Here is a 19,475-nt window from a genome sequence, read left to right as displayed (position 1 = left end):
ACCCCCCCGGCGTGTCCACTCATCTCTGTAATGATTTCTTGTTCTCTCCCCTCACCCAACCTCTCGGTCCGCCCTCTGCTCCTCCTTCCCTCTCGCAGGAGAAGCTGACCTTCGGGCCGAGGAATTCGTACACGGTGGAGGGTCTCAAAGCGAACACGGAGTACTCCTTCTCCCTCGCTGCCATCTCAAACAAAGGCATCGGAGCTTTCACCAACGAACTGGTGCAGAGGACCTCACAAGCCAGTACGTCTCAATTACCTGCAGGCCTCACGGATGGCATTCAAATTGTATCATGTTTACACCATGTTGTACACAAATCTCATGCACTTTGTCCTCTACACACACACACACACACACAGGTCAAAGTACAGCAGCTCCTGGCCCGGTCAAACCTGGGAACCAACTTCACATCTTCCCATCTATCTCATTTATCAACCCGTCCGTCCCACCCTACCTCCCATCCATCCATCTCTGTTTGACCGTGCCTTTCTTCCTCTGCTCAGCCTCTCTCTTTTGTACACAACCAAAACATCAGGACAGATGGAGATGGAGCGCCGTTTAATGCTTCATTCCTCCTTTTCTCCATGCTCCTTTCATTTTTTCCCACTCTATCAGTGTCTAATGTCTTTGAAACGGTGAACATGCCTGCCACTTACTGGCTAGCAGCCAGTGGTGAGAAGCATTAAACGATGGTGGCTTGCCTGCTGTGTTGACAGGTAAGTGCTGGCCAGTCTGTATTTCATCCACGCTGAACTTGGATCCTCTCCCTTGACTCCGTTTCTCGATTTTTTATTCTGCACAATCATTGATATCCGATAAGAGTCAAATAAGTTCCACTGTTTTGCTCTGACATGTGGAGTCAACTCAAATCTGCCCCCAGGAAGAAAAAGCAGAGATAATAGAGAAAACGGTGCAAGGAATAGAATCAATGAACAAGCCGTGATCGAGAACAAACAGTCCTGCAGTTCATGGGGTCGTATTGTATCGCTTCAACGGTAAGTTTTTGTATTTAAATCACTCAACAGACATAGAGATTCCGACTGTGGATTCAAAATCAGATCGTTTTTAGAACCTAGTACAGAATGTGCTAAACACTTTTTCCTGGTCTCCTTTCATTCGGGGGGGTGGGTCAGGAAAGGGGAGGCGCCAGATAAGCAGACTATTTCATGCAGCAGAATTCATTTCCCAGGGAGGTTATGTGCGCTTTGTTATCGCCAAGCTTTGGTGCACATCTAGATTGTCCCCGGAGGCCAACAGAACAGTGGCTGTACGGCTGAGTGGATATACGCTTGAACCTGTCAGCTATGACTATTACACTCCCACACATGCTATACACTCCTGAGCTCACACACACAAACCCGGCTCCTCGGCCATGGGCGCCGCCGCGTGCTCGTGTGCACGCTCTTTAGTGATACCTGCAGTTCAGGGATCCGTGGTGATGAAGGTGTGTGATTCTTGGATTCCTGTACTGTGGTTTGTGACAGTAAATATGCCAGCTTACTTCTGATCCAATTCTCGTCTGCAATTCTTCATTCTAGCCTGACTTTCAGGATCCATCTGAGTGCCTTCCTCCTCCTGGGCTCCTTCTTCTTTTTTCTTTATTATTTTTAACCTGTCTCCTCAATCCTAGCAGCACCATGTGATATCTGCTTTAGTTTGTTTTGTCCCTTTGTGAAGCCTAAGACCTTCCCCTAGTCAGTTTGGAAAGTCCCAGACCACTCTATTATCCCGAGCGAGGACTTAAGGATGATGCCACCATGGGGGGCCGGTGTTGTTAAATCTGTATACTTGTCTGTGCTCCTGTCTACTGAGTTGCACATCCCTGCTTGAAGGATGAAAGACTATCTGTTTTTTATTCATAAACCTGGATCCACTTATGCCAGAAGCTACAGCTAAAGGATCAAATGTAATCATTGGGTATCAGATGCACATTCTCCTTGGGTGTAATTAAGTTGTCCACTCAGGGTCAATACTCTTGTCTCTGGTTTATTTAATTTGGCTCTAAGTATTACATTTTGTTTTACATTATGTGGTTGCTCCCCCTTTTGTGCCTCACTCGTGTTTGTCCTGGTGTTTTCTCTTTCAGTTCCTTCAGTTTACCTTAGTTTCTTATTGTTTCCTTTTATCCTTATCTTCTATCCTTTTGCTTTTTCAACCTCCAATCTCTTGGGTCTCTCCTAAACTCTTTGCCAATTGCCCTCCTCGCCCCTTGTCCAATCAGAGCCCTCATCTGCACCCGAGGGTGTGTCCTGCGAGAGTGCCAGCTCCACCTCGCTGAGGTTAAGTTGGAAGCCGCCGCCAATGGAGGGTCAGAATGGCGAGTTGGCAGGTTATGAGCTGAGATACCAGAGAGTTTCTGGGGCAGAAGGTGGAGGGCAGGGCCAGCAAGTGAAGGGGCTTCCTATCCCGGCCCCGCAGGGGCAGACAGTGTTAGCAGGGCTGGAGAAATGGAGCTGGTACAACGTTACCATGGCGGCCTTCACCGCAGAGGGGACTGGACCCAACAGTCCGGCTGTGATTTGCAGAACTGATGAGGACGGTAAGAGTGAGAGCCATAGATCAGACCTAAATAGTATTGATTGTTTAGTTGATTATTTACTGGCTAGACTGTTGGCCACTGAATTAACTCTGCATTTGTGTGTGTTTAGTTCCTGGCGCAGCCCCTCGTCAGGTGGATGTCCAGCCGCTCAACTCCTCGGCGTTTCGGGTTACTTGGCGGCCAGTGTTGCCACGGTTACGGCAAGGCCAGATTCGTGGCTACCAGGTGCACTTCAGCCGCGCAGAGAGCAGTGAATCACGAAACCTTCCCCGGATCAAAGACCTCTTATTGGATGAGTCTCAGGTGACGTCATAACCGAATGTTTAAACAATTGAAAGATGTTCATTTTAATTGTGTCATTAAACATCCTCCCTCTCTTTTGTCCTTTGCCTGACTCCTTCTCTCCTCTGCCTTGGCTGCCCATGGGGTGTGTCTCATCTGTGGGATCAGATGGAGGAGGGTGACTCAACTCAATATGTGAGTGCAGACTACCCATCCCAGCACAATGCATCCAATACATGACGAGGAGACAGACACGAAATCCTCATTCAGTTTGACCAAGATATGTTAAGCCTCTTGATATGGAACTTTTCTTACCGATGATTAACTATAAAGGAAGGACGAGATCTGTGTTTCACATTAAATAGAATGAGTTAGCAGTATGTGACGGTGCTATTTCCCCCACAGGAGCTGGTTTTAGGAGGTCTGAAAGCAGAGACTGTGTACTCCATCTCAGTGGCAGCGTACACCACCAAAGGGGATGGAGCGCACAGCAAAGCCAAGCTGGTGCAGACCCTGGGGATTGGTAAGCACATTCCAAGTATACGGTTCACTCTGTGCACCAGGTTTAGTAACGTATACAAGAATTGGTCTTACATTAAATACACAGCCAAACCACCAGATTGACATGATATACAGTATGTTCATACATATATATATATATATGCATTACAATTGATTTTCTGCTGCCTACACTGTTCTTTGCAGTGCCCGGCCCCCCCTCCCTTTGGGTCCGTCCGGGATCTGGTCCATCGGTGGTGGTTCGGTGGGCTCCTCCAAAGGAATGCTCTGAGTCAGGCTCTGATAGCCGGGGGCCCCCAGTGGTAATCGAGGGCTACCGCCTACAGTTTGGCCTGAAGAATACGTCTTTAGACACCGCAGTGGAATTCACAAATCGGGAGAAAAACTTCACCGTCAGAAACCTCTCCCCGGGCTCCTCCTACGTCTTTGTCCTCTCCGCAAAGAGCCGAGCAGGCTACGGAGACGTAGTGCAGCAGGAGATAACAGTTCCCATGTTCCCACCCCTGGGGTACCCCAAAATACCTGACTTTGTTAACGCCACCTGCTGCTCTCTCCAGTTCTCGTGGCTGCCCCCCGCCCCGGAGGAGTGCAACGGTGACATCACAGAGTACACCATATATTACAAAGAGGCTGCGGGCCCCAAACCCTCTGCTGACCCTGGACCGTCAGCCATACCGGCCCCCACTGCTCCCCCATGGTTGGTCACGCTACCAGCAAGCGAGTCCAGCTACACCATCCTGGGCCTGAATCACAGCACAGCCTACGAGGTGCAGTTAAGAGCCCACAACAAGGCAGGGCCAGGCCCCTTCAGCCCGCCTCTAGTGAGCCGGACCCTGGCCTTTGAAACAGGTAGGGCTGGCATCAGGCCACAGGAACACCGTTCACCTGCTAAGCACTGATTCAGCTTCACACCTTTTACTGTGGATTTCACTCCAAACCACTAAACTAAATGAAGTCTGGGCCAGTTCTTACAGGTCGGCCATTCACCTGTGCACTTCAGAGAGGCTGAGAACTGCAAAGTCCAGGGGGACACGACTACTCCCCCCAATCTCCTCCACTCACTCACTTGTACCTTCATCACCTACCCTTCACCACCAGTGGAAGCAGGCTGAATGTTAATGGATGTTTGCTTCAAGAGCACTGCTTATCACAAACCTTCAGGTAAAAGTCAATACAGGGCTTGGATGTACAGTATCTAAAGTGGCAGGTAAGTGTTCAGTCTGAAATCAAGGGATAACTCGCCGTCTGCCGCTGTATCAGCAGGTAAGCTTTTTTTATCTGATAGACCTCCACTTACACCTTTTTCCGAAGCCTTTGCTGACATGCTGAATTCTGAGTCTAACAAACACAACCTTACACTCTGAGAATGTGGCATGTCACATTCCTGCAGCCGGTCCGTCTGTGAGCTCTACTTAATGCTCTTGACATCCACTCTCCTCATCACCTGCCCATCCTCCTAACCATCATTATTCCTCCCCCCAGTAACAAAGCCCACTGACGTGTCTTCCATTTTTACGGCTTTGCAGAAGGGAAGCAGAGGAGCAGCTGATTTGAATAGAATACTTCACCACATGTGACTCTTGTTTTGTTTTTGTTTGATCGTTTCCTTCCCAGATGTGCCGAGGAACTTTTCAGTCAATCTGGCCACTAAGACCAGTGTTCTTCTGACCTGGGAGTTTCCAGAGAGCAGCAACGCCTATCGCTTTACTGTATGTACAATACACTGCTAGTGCATGCACAAATGTACATATGAAAGTGTAATTTATCGGATGCTTTTGATTAGTATTCATCACATTATCATAAAATCCTGTATTTTTAGTATGCATGGCCCCATCTTGAATTATACTTCCAGCTTCTCCAGCAGTGAGAAGAGTTGACTTTTCTTCCCCACATATAACAAAATCCAACAACTAACATCTCTAAAGCTCACCCATCTTTTTGAATGGATTTAACAAACGAGACACAACATGTTAATTCGTGAGCTTGAGAGATGCTGCTTGACGGCTTCACATGTACCACATAGACACGTGAGTTGTATCGAGCTTCTCATCAAGAAAAGTGGGACAGTGCAACACTGGAATAAATCGTTAAAACATCAAAGAAGAATGAAATTCAAATGAATCCAAATAAACGTATCATATGACTGTAGCAATTTGTTTCAATGTAAGCAAACTAACAGTAGGACACCATCAGCATGCAGTATTTAAATCGTGCTAACTTCCGTCTCCCGTCCTCCAGGTGGAGTATAACCGGCAGAAAATGGAGGTGGATGCTCATCTGAAAAAGGCAGTCATCCCGAACCTTCAGGCTGACACCAGCTACGACTTTAAGATCACTGCTCCGGAGGGCAACATGGGAGGCCTTCGCCACCGCATCTCCGCCAAGACCTCCCCTCCAATCACCATCCGCCGCCCCGAGATCGACCACACCCGTGAAACTGAGACCACAGTCACCATAATCCTGCCGTCACTGGAGACTCGCACTCCTATCAAGTACGATTTTTAGAGTTTTTACAAATTGTTTCTGAAAATAGTCGCCGTGGTATTCATAGACTTGCTGTACTCAGGTCAGATGAAATGGTGTGGGGCATGATGATAACGCTGCTGATGAGATGTCAGGTTGGCTGTTGTATCCGTGCAACTGGTGTAATGTTGTTTGTCCTCCTCTGCTCCCGCAGGAATGTGTATGTTGTTGTGGTTCCGCTGCGGAGAGCCCGCGGCGTCATCAAACACCTCAAGAGCCCAGATGAAATGGACCTCGAGGAGGTGAGAACCACAACAATGGCAGCACCCACTGATGTCTGTGCCTGGAAGGAGGAAAGGACCTATAAACACAATCCAATTGCCAAGGAACTCCTGGCGACGCTTACCCTTTATAATTCCATATCGGTGTTGAAACGTTAGTCATGGATATTGGAACGTCTCATTTTTTCTTCACTGTGTCTCTCTTTCTGTTTCTCTGTTTTCCTCCTCTTTCCGTCTCTTAGCTGTTAAAAGACATCAGTCAAAAGCAGAGGGATTCTCGGCAGCAGAAGCAGGTGGACCTGTGGCGGGCTTACATCACAGCCCGTTTCACACCTGCCACCCTTCCGGCCTTCTTCACCCTGGGGGACCAGCTGGACTACGGGAGCTTTGAGAACCGAGCTCTGGAGCCGGGGCAGGAGTACGTCTTCTTCATCCTGGCTGAGCTCAACTCCACAACCGGGGTACGACATCCACCGCGTCTCTTCTCCCGTTTCTGTTCAGGAGCACTCCCCCATCCTCCGCCGCCACGTTTCCCCGCTGCAGGGCTGTCACCATGCATTGTAATCAATATGGCCCCACTGCTGAAACAATAAAATGCACGTCAGTCACAGCGGCGTAAGCAAAAGGCAATAACCTTCACGTACTTCCATCACCACTGCTAATAAAGAGCGAGTGTACTACTGTGGCAGGAGAAGACATATTGCCTTGTTGCCCTGCGCTGCCTCGTGTACATGCTCATTTGGAGAAGTCGTAAATATGTGTCTTGGCTAATTTTGTATTAGATGTGTTGTTTGAGGAACACTTAGCCAAGGGGGAGCTTTCCAGAAGTCGTTCAGAACTAACAAAAAGGCACTTCATTCTTTTTATTGTAATTAGAGAGACACATATAGTGTCAGTTAACTCAGGTACAGTCGTCATGTGTTGTAAAACGCGGATATAGTGTTTTAAATAATTACTTTTTAGTGTTGTTTTGTCCACTGAGATAAAAACATAAAACTAGACACCCTTCTGATCATAAACGAGACCTATACTGCTGAAGCTGCTATGATGGAGTCATTACTTTTAAATAGACAGACACAGAGAAAAGCACTCCCAGGGTCTTGTTTTCCTGACTACGGCCTGTATGTTTGTTTTACAGAAAATGTACGTGGCCAGCCTCTACACCGACCCCGTGATCGCCCCAGATTCAGATCCCCAGCCCCTCGACGCAGGGGACGGGCTGATATGGGTGGTTGGACCCGTCCTGGCTGTGGTCTTCATCATCTGCATCGTCATCGCTATCCTCCTTTACAAAAAGTGAGTGGGACAAAATTAATTAGGACTCTTGAAGGATATTTTTCTTAAGACTGTCCTTCAGTACGTTTTGACGTCTCTGTTAGAATGGGTCACCCCCAAACCACTATTTAATATACGCATCGGGTGCTCTGTGGGGGTGTATGACACCAGGATCGTGTAGTATGTGAAATCCACTCACAGTGAACGTCCATGTTCTTGGTAATAAATGAAAATGTCACTTATGCAGATGATGTTTGTGTTTTTTAATAGTAAGTTCATCGTTTTAATAGTTCTCGGAATAAGTTATATCAGGCTTTAGCTTCACAGACAACACTTGTCAGTACCGTGGGATCAATTCATTGTTCATTTGGGGCAAATATAGAATATTTCCAGCCTCATTCTTTAGAGATGCATTATGTCTACCATGCGCTGTGCTTGTATTCTGCCAGCAGTTCCCACTTATATCTCTTGTACTGGGATTCTTTAATGTTCCTCCCAAATGCTCAACTTTCAGCCTGTTATTTGTTTGATGAAATTTGTTCCAAATATGGAGTTAGTTCTCTCTTCAGACAGCTATGAAACAGGCTGTCCCTGCTTTAGGCCGTGATATCTGCTGCAAGCCATCAAGCTTTTGAATACTAATGCAAAATATTGATTTTTCTTTCTAACAATCTGTCTGTTTCCTTCCTTTTCCTCCTCCTAATTATTCCATCCCTTGCTCTCGTTTCACTGGAAGCAGCAAACCTGACAGGTAAGATTAAACCAATGTCAAGCCTCTTTGTTCGTTTTAACCCACAGCAATTAGAAGAGACCAGATGCTCTACGGAGAACTTGTACAAAGTTGTAAAACACCCTATTTGTTAATGCACTATTTACTCGATCCAAGCCGTGCTAATGACGTGTCACGACTGAGTTGTTTTCAACATGTTTGTTTGCATGTGCTAATTGCACTTTTGAATCACTGGTGTTTGAGCAGCAAGCGCAAGGACTCTGAACCTGGAACCAAGAGCCTTTTGGGCAACGCCGAGATGATGGCCCATCACCCAACGGACCCCGTAGAGATGAGACGCATCAACTTCCAGACTCCCGGTAAGAAGCGGACCCACACTGGCACCCAAACACACACTTGGTATTTGCATACCGAAGTGTGCTTCCGATGGCTCATCATTTGATGATGAAATATTCATGTGACTAATTTTAACTTTGGTGAGCTTATGCAGACAAGATTGTGAAAGTACTCCTCCGCATCACAACCAGCCTGGCAGCTTCCTCGCTGTTTCTTAGATCAAAATGGCTGCTGCCCAGGTAGTACAGTCAGTGCTTAGTCATGGCTGAGTCATAACGGTGTGACAAATTTTAATCATCTCCGCTCGCCCACACTCCACATGCCAGGCTGCAGATAGCACATCAGAAGAGACGCAAAGCTGTCTTTTAGCTCTCGAAGGTTTTTCTGAATTGGTTTAATGGTCAGAATCATGTATCAAACGGTGAGTCTCGGATCAACTGATCATGAAATAATTCTGTTCTTCTTAACCAGGGAAAGCCCCACTGTGAGGTAACTACATGGATTTAGGCCCTTCCCAGCCCTACATAGTGAGATCTAACAGCACAGCTGCTTTGGTGGTGGCACCAGGCCAGTGATACTTCTTCCATTGAATGAACAGCATCTAACAAAAACACATGGAGGAATTGAATCGCTGTTCTCACTATATTTTCATGGATGCGGTTTATAAACGAATCAAAGGGTCCTTGTTGAAAAGGTGGCAAGATGTGTCACCGTAGAGAAAAGTCGTTTCCCTGCCAGGATATATAAAGTCAAATGATAGCGCTTTTTTTATCCATGATTGAAGGTTTTTGTTGTTGTTTTAAGCAAAGTAAAACCCACAGAATAGAGACTGCACCTCTTCTCTTCTATCATATGAATTTTTTACTCTCATGTGGTAGCAACCCTGAACCCACCTCACCCACATATCCGCTCCTGAGATTTGTGCTTTTGAGATGCTCTGCAAAGATGAAATTTGTTTCCAACTAAACCAGCTGATGCTATCTGAGGTCGTGACAGCAGCATTTTGTCCTGATTATCTGCAGGAATCGCTGTTGGTATGAGCCTGTTTTTGATAGCTGTCGCAGCAGAATGATGCTAAATGCTCTTCACAGCGCAGCGGCATTCATTACAATTCTAGAAGCGTCAGGAGCGCCTCCTGACTTAAATAGACTCTGTTTATTGTGTACAAAGTGTTTCTCTGATTTATTGCTGTAGCTGTTTTTGAATGGACAATAGATTGCTCCAGCTGTGAACAGGAACGACTGTACGAGGCATAGGTTGCTTCCTGTGTGTGTGTGTGTGTGTGTGTGTGTGTGTGTGTGTGTGTGTGTGTGTGTGTGTGTGTGTGTGCGTGCCTGCTCCTAATTAGTGTTCTGTCTGTGTTTGTTTTCTCTGAGTCGTTGCTCCTCTGATCACAGAGAAAGCAATTTATCAAAGAAAAACAATCTGCAAACAAACAAGACTCGCCTCACTTTGTCCTCGCACACGGATCAAAATTGATTTTCTGCCTCAACGTGTTCCTTAATGATATGTGATGTTCTCTGATTGTATAATTTTATTTTCCGCATCTTTTGCATATGAGCCATGTTGACCTGCAGTAATTTAGATTATTGCTGCCTGCGTGACCTCTGACCCTTGTTGTCACGCAGGAATGATGAGCCATCCTCCCATCCCCATCAGCGAGCTCGCCGAGCACATCGAGCTGCTGAAAGCCAACGACAACCTGCGGCTCTCTCAGGAGTACGAGGTGAGGAACGCTCCGTTGTTCCATATGAGTAAACGGATAACATCTAACGCCTGTTAACCATGGCTTCATAAAAGCAAATCTTATTTTAACATTTGTGCAGATTTTCATGATTTATTCAGTGCTGCATTTTGTTGCCGTAACTTGTCGACATTACGGAGCACTCTCTTTCTGTTACCATCAAATGCAGTACTGAAATATACCACCGCACGCTGTTAATGTGTATTTGCTGCTTCTTTTCCAGTCCATCGACCCCAGTCAGCAGTTCACGTGGGAGCATTCAAACCTGGAGGTCAACAAGCCCAAAAACCGCTACGCTAACGTGATAGCATACGACCACACGAGAGTGGTCCTGGCTCCCATAGAAGGTGAGTATTAGATGAAAACAAGAAGATGCTAGAGATACTAATGGGAGAGTGTGAGTGTGTTTGTGTTCAGGGGGATGAACACAATGAGGGGGGGGGGGCTGCATGATGGATGAAATCTGAAATTGCAAACAGTGCTCCAGACTGGCTGTGTGCAGTGGCATGAGACTGACAAACAGCGCGAGTGCATCCAAGTGCATCCAGCACTCCTCCCGAACAAGAAGGGGGAGAATGGATTTGATCTGAAGCTCGTGAATTTACACCGACAGTCTTGTTTGTGTTGTTGTCGTCCGCTAGTCATCCGGCAGCCGTCTGTTGGATGCCGCGGCTGCCAGATACGAGCACTTCGTTAGGCTGTTTGATGTCATACATGCAGGTTAATCTGATACGTCGCCTATGCAGATTGTTAGTTGAGCAACGGCCCTCACAAGTGCTTTCGTCTGCAGGTATCCTGGGCAGCGACTACATCAACGCCAACTACATCGATGGCTACAGGAAGCAGAATGCCTACATCGCTACCCAGGGGCCACTGGCGGAGACCTTCGGGGACTTCTGGAGGATGGTGTGGGAGCAGCGGGCCGCCTCCGTGGTCATGATGACACGCCTTGAGGAGAAGTCACGGGTATATAATAACCGTCCCCAGTAGAGATGCATCAATACAGATGCTATCAGATACTGATCTGGTATCTGATACCATTATTTTTTTAAATAGCAGTACATTTATGTGTATGTGTGTATTTGTTTTGTTAGGAACGTAATGTTTAAGTAAAGTCTGTTGCCTTGCACATAAAAGATCCCAGTCACTTCCACAGAGTGAGAGTTACAGCTTATTAATTAAACGCTGGCATCCAGGTCTGGGTGTAGGCCAAAGACCGGGTATTGATATCTGTATCAGGATCGGTTCATCCCTCGTCTCAGTTCGTCTAAATCCAGTGCTGCTCAGCTGGCGACCCAGACTCTCATACTGCCTGTAAAACAAAATGTAATAACACGTTTAGTTTGATGCATTATGGTTTTTATGATTTCACAATTCTTTTATATTGCCTATGTATTTATATCCCTCCTTTGTCTTTGTTTGTAATTTATTACTGTGTTTTTTTAAGTTGCAGCTGTGTGTTGAAAAATCCCCCCTCGGGGACAATGAAGAACATCTTATGTTAGTTTACCTGCAATTTACAGTTTAAGGGTCTGTTTGATGAAAATGAAGAGGAATGTTGCCTTCAGTTCAGTCGTTTTAGTAATGATGATGATGCTGCTTTTCCTTTACCAGATAAAGTGTGACCAGTACTGGCCAAGCCGCGGCACAGAGACGTACGGGATGATCCAGGTCACCCTGCTGGACACAATGGAGCTGGCCACATTCTGTGTCCGCACCCTGTCTCTACATAAGGTACATTAATTCTTTCTTCGACTGACCGCTGCGTCCGGTGCTCCACTAATTACTGTCCCATCCGGTGAAAACTGCTTTCATCTCTCGAGTTTGGAGCTGAAAACCAGGAGTAACCCGGAGTAGTCACATCTTTCCTTTGTCACTGAACGAGTGTCGGTCACAGAGGAGAAGAGATTAGTGTTGGATCCATGGAGGTGCTCGAACCAGGCCAGCCTCCCCGTGTCGGGCGCTAAGATGTGATCGCTGTCGGAGGCAGAGCACGGGGCTAATCGAGGACCGCCAGACGAGCCTGTTTCTGTGGCCTACTTACAAACACAGAAACTAGGCCAACTCTGGCTTCCAAATGTAGCACCACTTCTCAAAATGTGTGTCGATGCCTCGTCTAACGTCAAGTTAAGAGATCCGCCATACAGTAGAGAATTATGCCCATGAAATATTTAATAATGCGAGCATCATTTCTGGAGATTCTTCACAATATAGGAGTATTTGGATATGATCTCTATACACTTACTTACCTAGTTTTTATGTTTGAACATTCAATAATGCAAACAGATGAAAGCTCATACATAATTATGACTTCAGTGACCTTTAACATGTGTCTTGCTTTGCTTATCTCTTATATCAGAGTGGCAGCAGTGAACGGCGAGAGGTGCGTCAGTTCCAGTTTACAGCCTGGCCTGATCACGGAGTGCCAGAGTATCCCACCCCCTTCCTCAACTTCCTCCGCAGGGTCAAAGCATGCAACCCCCCTGACGCCGGACCCATCATCGCTCACTGCAGGTACAGTGTGCACAACGGAGATGGACCACCGACCAGTTACATATTTATCTGCTGGGACAGATGACGAAAAGGAAAATGTTATACATTTGACAAAAAGCCGACTTATTTGCTGCTGACACCCGATTTCACCGACTCACTCGCACAGTTTATCTTAAAAGGATGAATTGGCATTTGGGAAAATATGCTTATTTGCTTTTCTTGCCAAAGCTAGATGAGAATATCGATACCACCATTATGTCTGCTCTTTAACTGTGAAGCTACTGCGAGGTGACCTTTAGCTGAGCATAAAGACTCAAAAAACAGCTAGCGTGGCTTTACCAACCAACCTATCAGCACGTCTAAAACTCACCTTGTTTGTTCCCAAAAAAAGCGTAGGAAGTGTTGATTTACAGAGATTGTATGGGGGGCTGTTTCTCAGCCAGGTGCAGTCACTTTCTGGAGTGTGCCAGGAAACCTCAAAGTAATGGTATGACTCTATGAAGTCCCAGCACCGAGCCAAGAAATAGTCCGGCACACAGCCCCTGGATAATGATAACAAAAAAGATAAAACATGTTAATTAGTGAGCAAATTATTGCATCTTTCGTTTCCAGGTAAACTAAGATAGCCGGCTACTTGCTTTAGCTTTATATTTCACGGAGAGACATGACAGTGTTATCAATCTCCTCATCTAACAGCAGGCAAAGATGCTGAATAAATGAAATATCAAAAATGAAAATGAACTGTAATCCCACCTTTTCCTCCCCCTCTATAAGTGCTGGCGTCGGTCGCACCGGCTGTTTCATCGTCATCGATGCCATGCTGGAGCGCATTCGACACGAGCGCACCGTGGACATCTACGGCCACGTGACGCTGATGCGCTCACAAAGGAACTACATGGTGCAGACGGAGGACCAATACAGCTTCATCCACGAGGCCCTGCTGGAGGCCGTGGCCTGCGGGAACACCGAGGTGGCCGCCAGGAGTCTGCACTCTTACATGCAGAAGCTGTCCAAGGTGGAGACGGGGGAGCACATCACCGGCATGGAGCTGGAGTTCAAGGTGAGGGAGAGTTCACAGGGTTGGCTGCTGATTCTGGGATTTTGTCTGAAAAGTGGTTCCAAATGTTTGGTGACTCCTAAAACGAAAGCATATCTTCTCATATTCTGTCATGGCACTTTGCATGAGTCTATGAGCAGCTCAACATGAAATAACATTTAGAGCCTTGAAGATGGAAACCCACCCAGAATGTGACAAGACATAAGTAAACGATTCCTTCAGATTTATTTTGCAAATGGACTTTGGACTTTGGAATAATCCTGCACTCTTGCTTGTTAGATAATATACTTGAAAGTAAAAAAACCCATCATCAAACATTCACATTTTCTCTCTCCATTGCAGCGGCTGGCTAACACCAAAGCCCACACGTCCCGGTTTGTCACGGCCAACCTGCCTTGCAACAAATTCAAGAACCGACTGGTCAACATCATGCCCTACGAAACCACCCGCGTCTGCCTCCAGCCTATCAGAGGCCTGGAGGGCTCCGACTACATCAACGCCAGTTACATAGACGGATACAGGTACGCTAATGTGACCTGATCCCGTCGCCCGCTTTATGATGGCTTGATGAGTGAGCGGTTTGGAAAGGTTTTCACCACAACGCCCCCACCTGTCACATCCTGTCAGATCTGTCGTTACTGTATACATGTTCCCACTATTTGTCTCGCTGCGTAGCGCTCGCGTTCGGTCACTGTGCTGCTGATGATTCAGACGATCACAGCGGTTGTACACATGTTTTGACTGTTCCTCTTCTTGCCAGAAGCCTGACCCCCTTTTTCGGTCTTGATGCTTGACAGAGGAAGAAACAGGGAGAATGAAGGGAGGGGGTAGCTTCTAAATGTGTGTGTGTGTGTGTGTGTGTGTGTGTGTGTGTGTGTGTGTGTGTGTGTGTGTGTGTGTGTGTGTAGGCAGCAGAGAGGCTACATTGCCACCCAGGGTCCGCTGGCTGAGACTACGGAGGATTTCTGGAGGATGCTGTGGGAACACAACTCCACTATAGTGGTCATGCTCACTAAACTGAGAGAAATGGGACGGGTAGGGATGAATAAAGTATACAATCACGCACAAAGAGCTACAGATAACGGCAAAAGTCAACCCTGTACACGATGTCATCAATCTTTTCTTTGTGTGTTCTGCTCTTTCAGGAGAAGTGTCACCAGTACTGGCCCGCTGAGCGCTCAGCCAGGTACCAGTACTTCGTGGTGGACCCCATGGCTGAGTACAACATGCCTCAGTACATCCTCCGGGAGTTCAAAGTTACGGATGCCAGGGTATGTTCACGGCACCTGGTTTTTTATTGAAAGGTTTTTTTCCCCGCTGTATGTTGTATTCAAACAGCAGTGTAACATGACGCTCCTTGACCTTTCTGCTATATTCCCAATCCATCAGTGCTGCTGGAAGGTAGCGGAGCAGAGCATGTCCTATCGACCTGTAGTGTGTGTCGTTGGGGTGTGTTTGTATGTGGATGCGTGTAACACAACAGGTTAGCTTTATCAGCAGGCATCCGACTCGTTCAACCACGCTGTCTCCAGATCACCTTGACAGCGTGTGTGTGTGTGTGTGTGTGTGTGTGTGTGTGTGTGTGTGCACATATCAGCCAGTCATAGATAACTCCAGTTAAGCCTGTCCTGCACTGACGCCACATCGACAGATGCTCTATTGATCTCCATTAAAGGGGAGTCAGAAAGGCTGAGCAGAAGAGAAAAGACGTAATTGCCTACTGAGTGGCTGACAATAGCAGACGTCCTGACGTTACAGCCAGGAGTTAACCACAGCAGCCACTGATCCAGCATCAGCTCAGTCAATACAGCAAGAATTATCTCTATAAACGCTTCTTTTCTTTATAATCACCATCAAGCATAAACATCTTGAAATGGGTTGAAAAGACATCAGATCCACTGTCAGATTAACGCAGCCTTCAGGTTTTCTTTAAAATCACTCACTCCTCATTTCCTCACTCCTTCAGGACGGCCAATCACGGACGGTTCGTCAGTTCCAGTTCACTGATTGGCCAGAGCAAGGCGTGCCCAAATCTGGGGAGGGCTTCATCGATTTCATTGGCCAGGTGCACAAAACCAAGGAGCAGTTTGGCCAGGATGGACCAATCAGCGTTCACTGCAGGTAAGGATTAAACCATTCAGTGGTAATTAAAAGTACATGTAATTACATTGTAACTGCAGGTCAGAATGTGGCATGTTGTAAACTCATAGTCACATGGCTTCCTTTGCAGCGCTGGCGTGGGGCGGACAGGTGTCTTCATCACCCTGAGTATTGTCCTGGAGAGGATGCGTTACGAAGGGGCGGTAGACATCTTCCAGACTGTCAAAATGCTGCGCACACAGAGACCAGCCATGGTGCAGACTGAGGTAAACACTGAGCAGCAGGTGGGACGGACTGATCCGTTACCGTTACTATTCTAGCAAACATACCTTCCTCAAGCATGAATAATGCATATCAGTCAGCCGGTGACATTCACTGTTTATTTTGATCCCCATTGCTTGTTGCCAGGGCAACACCTACTCTTCCTTGGGTACCTACTGTCTTCAATAAACCACATCATCCCTGATACACACTGATGAACATGCAACATCCCACCTGAAACGCATATAGCCTGAGATACTTGGCCACCTGTATGGCTTTTGCTCCTTTTATTGTGCATTACTAAATATCAATATTCAGTTTAAATCAGTGAATAGGAAAATTTATGAAAATGTTCTCAAAACATGGCAAGGTAACATAAAAAAGACCGAACCCAGAGATTGAGATGGATATGCCACACACCATTCCCGACATTGAGTAAAGGAAGGATTTTGGTAAAGCCTCTGGTGTAATACCACCGTCGATGATGATTCTAGATACAAAATGTACCTACAGGTGTTTCCAGTCAATGATTTTTCACTGTATTCTGTACTCTGTGTCCTCAGGATGAGTACCAGTTCTGCTACCAGGCTGCTCTGGAGTACCTGGGTAGCTTTGACCACTATGCAACGTAAGTCAACAACCGTCCACCCATCTTTCTGCCTCGAGGTCCACAGACAGACCGACGGGTTCAACGAGAGGAAGACGGCCTGAAATATCGTGAACATTTCTTTTCTGGGAGCAACACAAAGACGAATTCTACACCAACGAGGACAAAAAACGCAACAACAAAAACAGCAACAAGAAATCTGTGTGTCTAACGGCACCCACACTCATCAGGGGTCTCCCTGGGGAGCTGGTGGGTGTGGAGACTATCCATGTGTAATCCATATACTTACCTCAGTGTTCCAGTGTGAAGGACGTATAATACATGTATGTTGTGGTCAGCTATCTCCAATATGAACCAGTGAAATACAAACAGCTTATGAACAGGAATTATGATACTTAATGTGTATAAAAAAAAGAAAACGACAAAAAACAAACACACCCCACAAAGAGCCTGGATATTTGCTGCACCCTAAATGGGCTTTTTATCCTCAACTTTGTATCTACTGGTTTGGTGTACTAAGGGGTTACAAAGTGCAATGGTGAACATTTCTATGTGTCTGTGAGTCCGTTTCAAAGATGTCTATGCTACCACAGATATCTCAGATCATGTTTTAAAGCGGACGACTACCCTGAGGACTGTTGGAGAACCATGCGGATGCTCATTTACTCGATGCACAGTGCCAAGAGAAACCATGCAGTGTGAACATGAAGTGTGGCCTAAAGGAGAGACGGCTCCCTCTTTGTTTCCAGCGTAAACAGAAAGTCCGACTGGAGACCACTCCGTCACACGCTGGCCAAGCATCAGTTCACGCTTCCCAATAGTGTCCTCGCTGCGTAACAGCTGTTCTCAGAACAGCGATCAGAGCCCCGTCGCATCCTCAACTGGGCCGAGATTTATAGTCCGGCACATTCTTCATTGAACAAAGCTTGCTTGTTATTTGCTGTCGCCCCTCGTTCATCCTCCAGCTCATCTCCTCTCCAAGTCGGCCCCTTATTGTGTCATCTCAGCAGTGGCTTATTGAAAGAAAATGCTAATGACAGAATTGAGCTTCATCCCCCGTTTCGAACAGTTCTCGTCCCATTTCTGCCGACATGATTTCTGTGTGTCTTTTACTGTACGTCTTTGCCTTACGCTGACATGTGTTCTGTGTTTAAACATGCTGCTTAATGTTGTGTGCTAAACTTTTATTGTCATACAGTATCTTAAACCCGAGGATGAAAGTTGTTTCCTGATCATTTTTCTCCTTTTTTTTAAGCTTACCTTACTTGAATCGCACCACTTTGCAGTTAAATCAGTTTGGTGTTTTACTATTTAAAGCCACTGGCAGTGAAAGATAATGAGAGAAGTAAAAAAAACAATCAAGTGGTAAATTGCTCACTGTCCTCTCCCCTCACCCACCTGTCCCAACTCCATATAAACAGTTCAAATTGTCTCTGTTCCGAAATCACACTGTACAGAACCCCCCCCACCCCCCCAATTTAACCAAATTATGTTTTCCTCTCTGTCTACTCCAGTACAACTGCACAAGTCTGTGATATCAATATATATCTTTTATTGATTTGGCATATAATCATAATTGGTCCCACGTGGTGATTGAAGAGCACAGCGATGTTCCAGTGTGTCGGGCGGTTTCACAGATGTTGTACATACAGTCTATCATGGAAGTCCTATACAGTACAGTTACATACGTCTGAGCACAAGATATAACGTGGGATTGGATGTGATGTAGTTGTTATTGTTGCAAAAGAAAAACGCCTTATTGTTATTGTTCACTTTGTCATATTTATTTCTTATGTTTTTTTTAAGATATTTATTATTCTATTTTGTTACTTTTTATGTTTGTTTTTAAATCTATTTATTTGGGATATCTAGCAACTATAACCAATAAGATGTTGTTTACTTGTTTCTTTGGCGAGCCAATGTTAAAGTATGATATTGTCACTGTTTGTTTTTTATTTTTAATGGTCAGTTTTGGTGCTTTTTTTTTATTTGCTTCATTATTATAAAGTATGCCCTCTGTGTAGGGTGCTATTTGATACTGATTACTGATGTCCAACTAGTTAGCTAGAGATGTTCGTTAGAGGCAGACCTAGTTTAAGTTACAGTGATGCCCTTCTGATTCCTTCCCCCGACTCCATAGCAACAGCAGTGATCATATAGCAACAGAGGTATGGTCAGCCCCACCGTGACAGGTGATAGGTTCAAAGGCATCACAGAAGTTAGATATATAGAGCAGACTTGTTGGTGAATACCTCAAGACAAGCTGTTGGTATTTAGTTTGCTGGAAAGCACATGGTAGCAAGTGTATTTTTGACAGAGAACGGGTTAAGAACGGCCCAGCTACACACACACACACTCACACACACACACTCAAAAGTTATTGTTTGTATCTGAAAATATTCTGATATGAAATCTACGTGTGGTCCAGAAGTCTTGACAGTGTGTGACATATATAAAATATGTTATTCCTTCGATTTCTAATGATTATTGTGTCAAGAGAACTATAAAAGGCACACACATTAAACATAATATGTGTTGAGGGCCAGCTCTGATGACGCCATCCCCCTCACTTATGTACCTGTTCTTTCCTTTCAAACCATGGATGTAGATATTGTATCTTGACTTTGTATTAAAAGCAGGATGATTGGATATACGGCACAATGAGCTGCTCGATTCTTGTGGCTTTTCTTCTTTGTTATTCACTCCTCGTCCACTAGATGGGGCCAAAGTGACCTTGAATGCACTCCCGTCACCCAGCTTTTACTAAATGGACAAAATTGCATATAGA

The 19,475-nt window shown here is 45.9% G+C and overlaps 1 protein-coding gene across 14 annotated transcripts in view; it reads left to right on the top strand.

Annotated features, from left to right (window-relative positions):
- Positions 1 to 19,348, top strand: part of ptprsb (protein tyrosine phosphatase receptor type Sb) — a 61,619-nt gene extending 42,271 nt beyond the window's left edge. For 5 of the 14 annotated variants that reach the window (XM_084007128.1, XM_084007120.1, XM_084007126.1 and 2 more), the window contains 20 exons: positions 99 to 243; positions 4,955 to 5,049; positions 5,579 to 5,832; positions 6,018 to 6,105; positions 6,327 to 6,545; positions 7,223 to 7,380; positions 8,096 to 8,110; positions 8,336 to 8,448; positions 10,054 to 10,151; positions 10,393 to 10,516; positions 10,960 to 11,135; positions 11,784 to 11,903; positions 12,529 to 12,683; positions 13,437 to 13,722; positions 14,062 to 14,240; positions 14,628 to 14,754; positions 14,865 to 14,990; positions 15,686 to 15,840; positions 15,950 to 16,085; positions 16,644 to 19,348. In XM_084007128.1, coding sequence (XP_083863254.1) covers positions 99 to 243; positions 4,955 to 5,049; positions 5,579 to 5,832; positions 6,018 to 6,105; positions 6,327 to 6,545; positions 7,223 to 7,380; positions 8,096 to 8,110; positions 8,336 to 8,448; positions 10,054 to 10,151; positions 10,393 to 10,516; positions 10,960 to 11,135; positions 11,784 to 11,903; positions 12,529 to 12,683; positions 13,437 to 13,722; positions 14,062 to 14,240; positions 14,628 to 14,754; positions 14,865 to 14,990; positions 15,686 to 15,840; positions 15,950 to 16,085; positions 16,644 to 16,712 — 2,838 coding nt within the window. In that variant the 3' untranslated portion in view covers positions 16,713 to 19,348. Of the gene's footprint in view, positions 1 to 98; positions 244 to 2,221; positions 2,540 to 2,648; positions 2,843 to 2,989; positions 3,017 to 3,226; positions 3,345 to 3,526; positions 4,190 to 4,954; positions 5,050 to 5,578; positions 5,833 to 6,017; positions 6,106 to 6,326; positions 6,546 to 7,222; positions 7,381 to 8,095; positions 8,111 to 8,335; positions 8,449 to 10,053; positions 10,152 to 10,392; positions 10,517 to 10,959; positions 11,136 to 11,783; positions 11,904 to 12,528; positions 12,684 to 13,436; positions 13,723 to 14,061; positions 14,241 to 14,627; positions 14,755 to 14,864; positions 14,991 to 15,685; positions 15,841 to 15,949; positions 16,086 to 16,643 lie in introns of all 14 variants that reach the window. The other 9 variants (XM_084007127.1, XM_084007129.1, XM_084007121.1 and 6 more) reach the window with 3 other exon arrangements.
- The last annotated feature ends 127 nt before the right edge of the window (positions 19,349 to 19,475 follow it).

The sequence above is a fragment of the Eutrigla gurnardus genome (genome assembly GCF_963514095.1).
Source record: "Eutrigla gurnardus genome assembly, chromosome: 4".
Lineage (NCBI taxonomy): Eukaryota > Metazoa > Chordata > Actinopteri > Perciformes > Triglidae > Eutrigla > Eutrigla gurnardus.
Note: the sequence above shows the minus strand (reverse complement) of the source record. Positions and strands in the feature narration are given on the sequence as shown.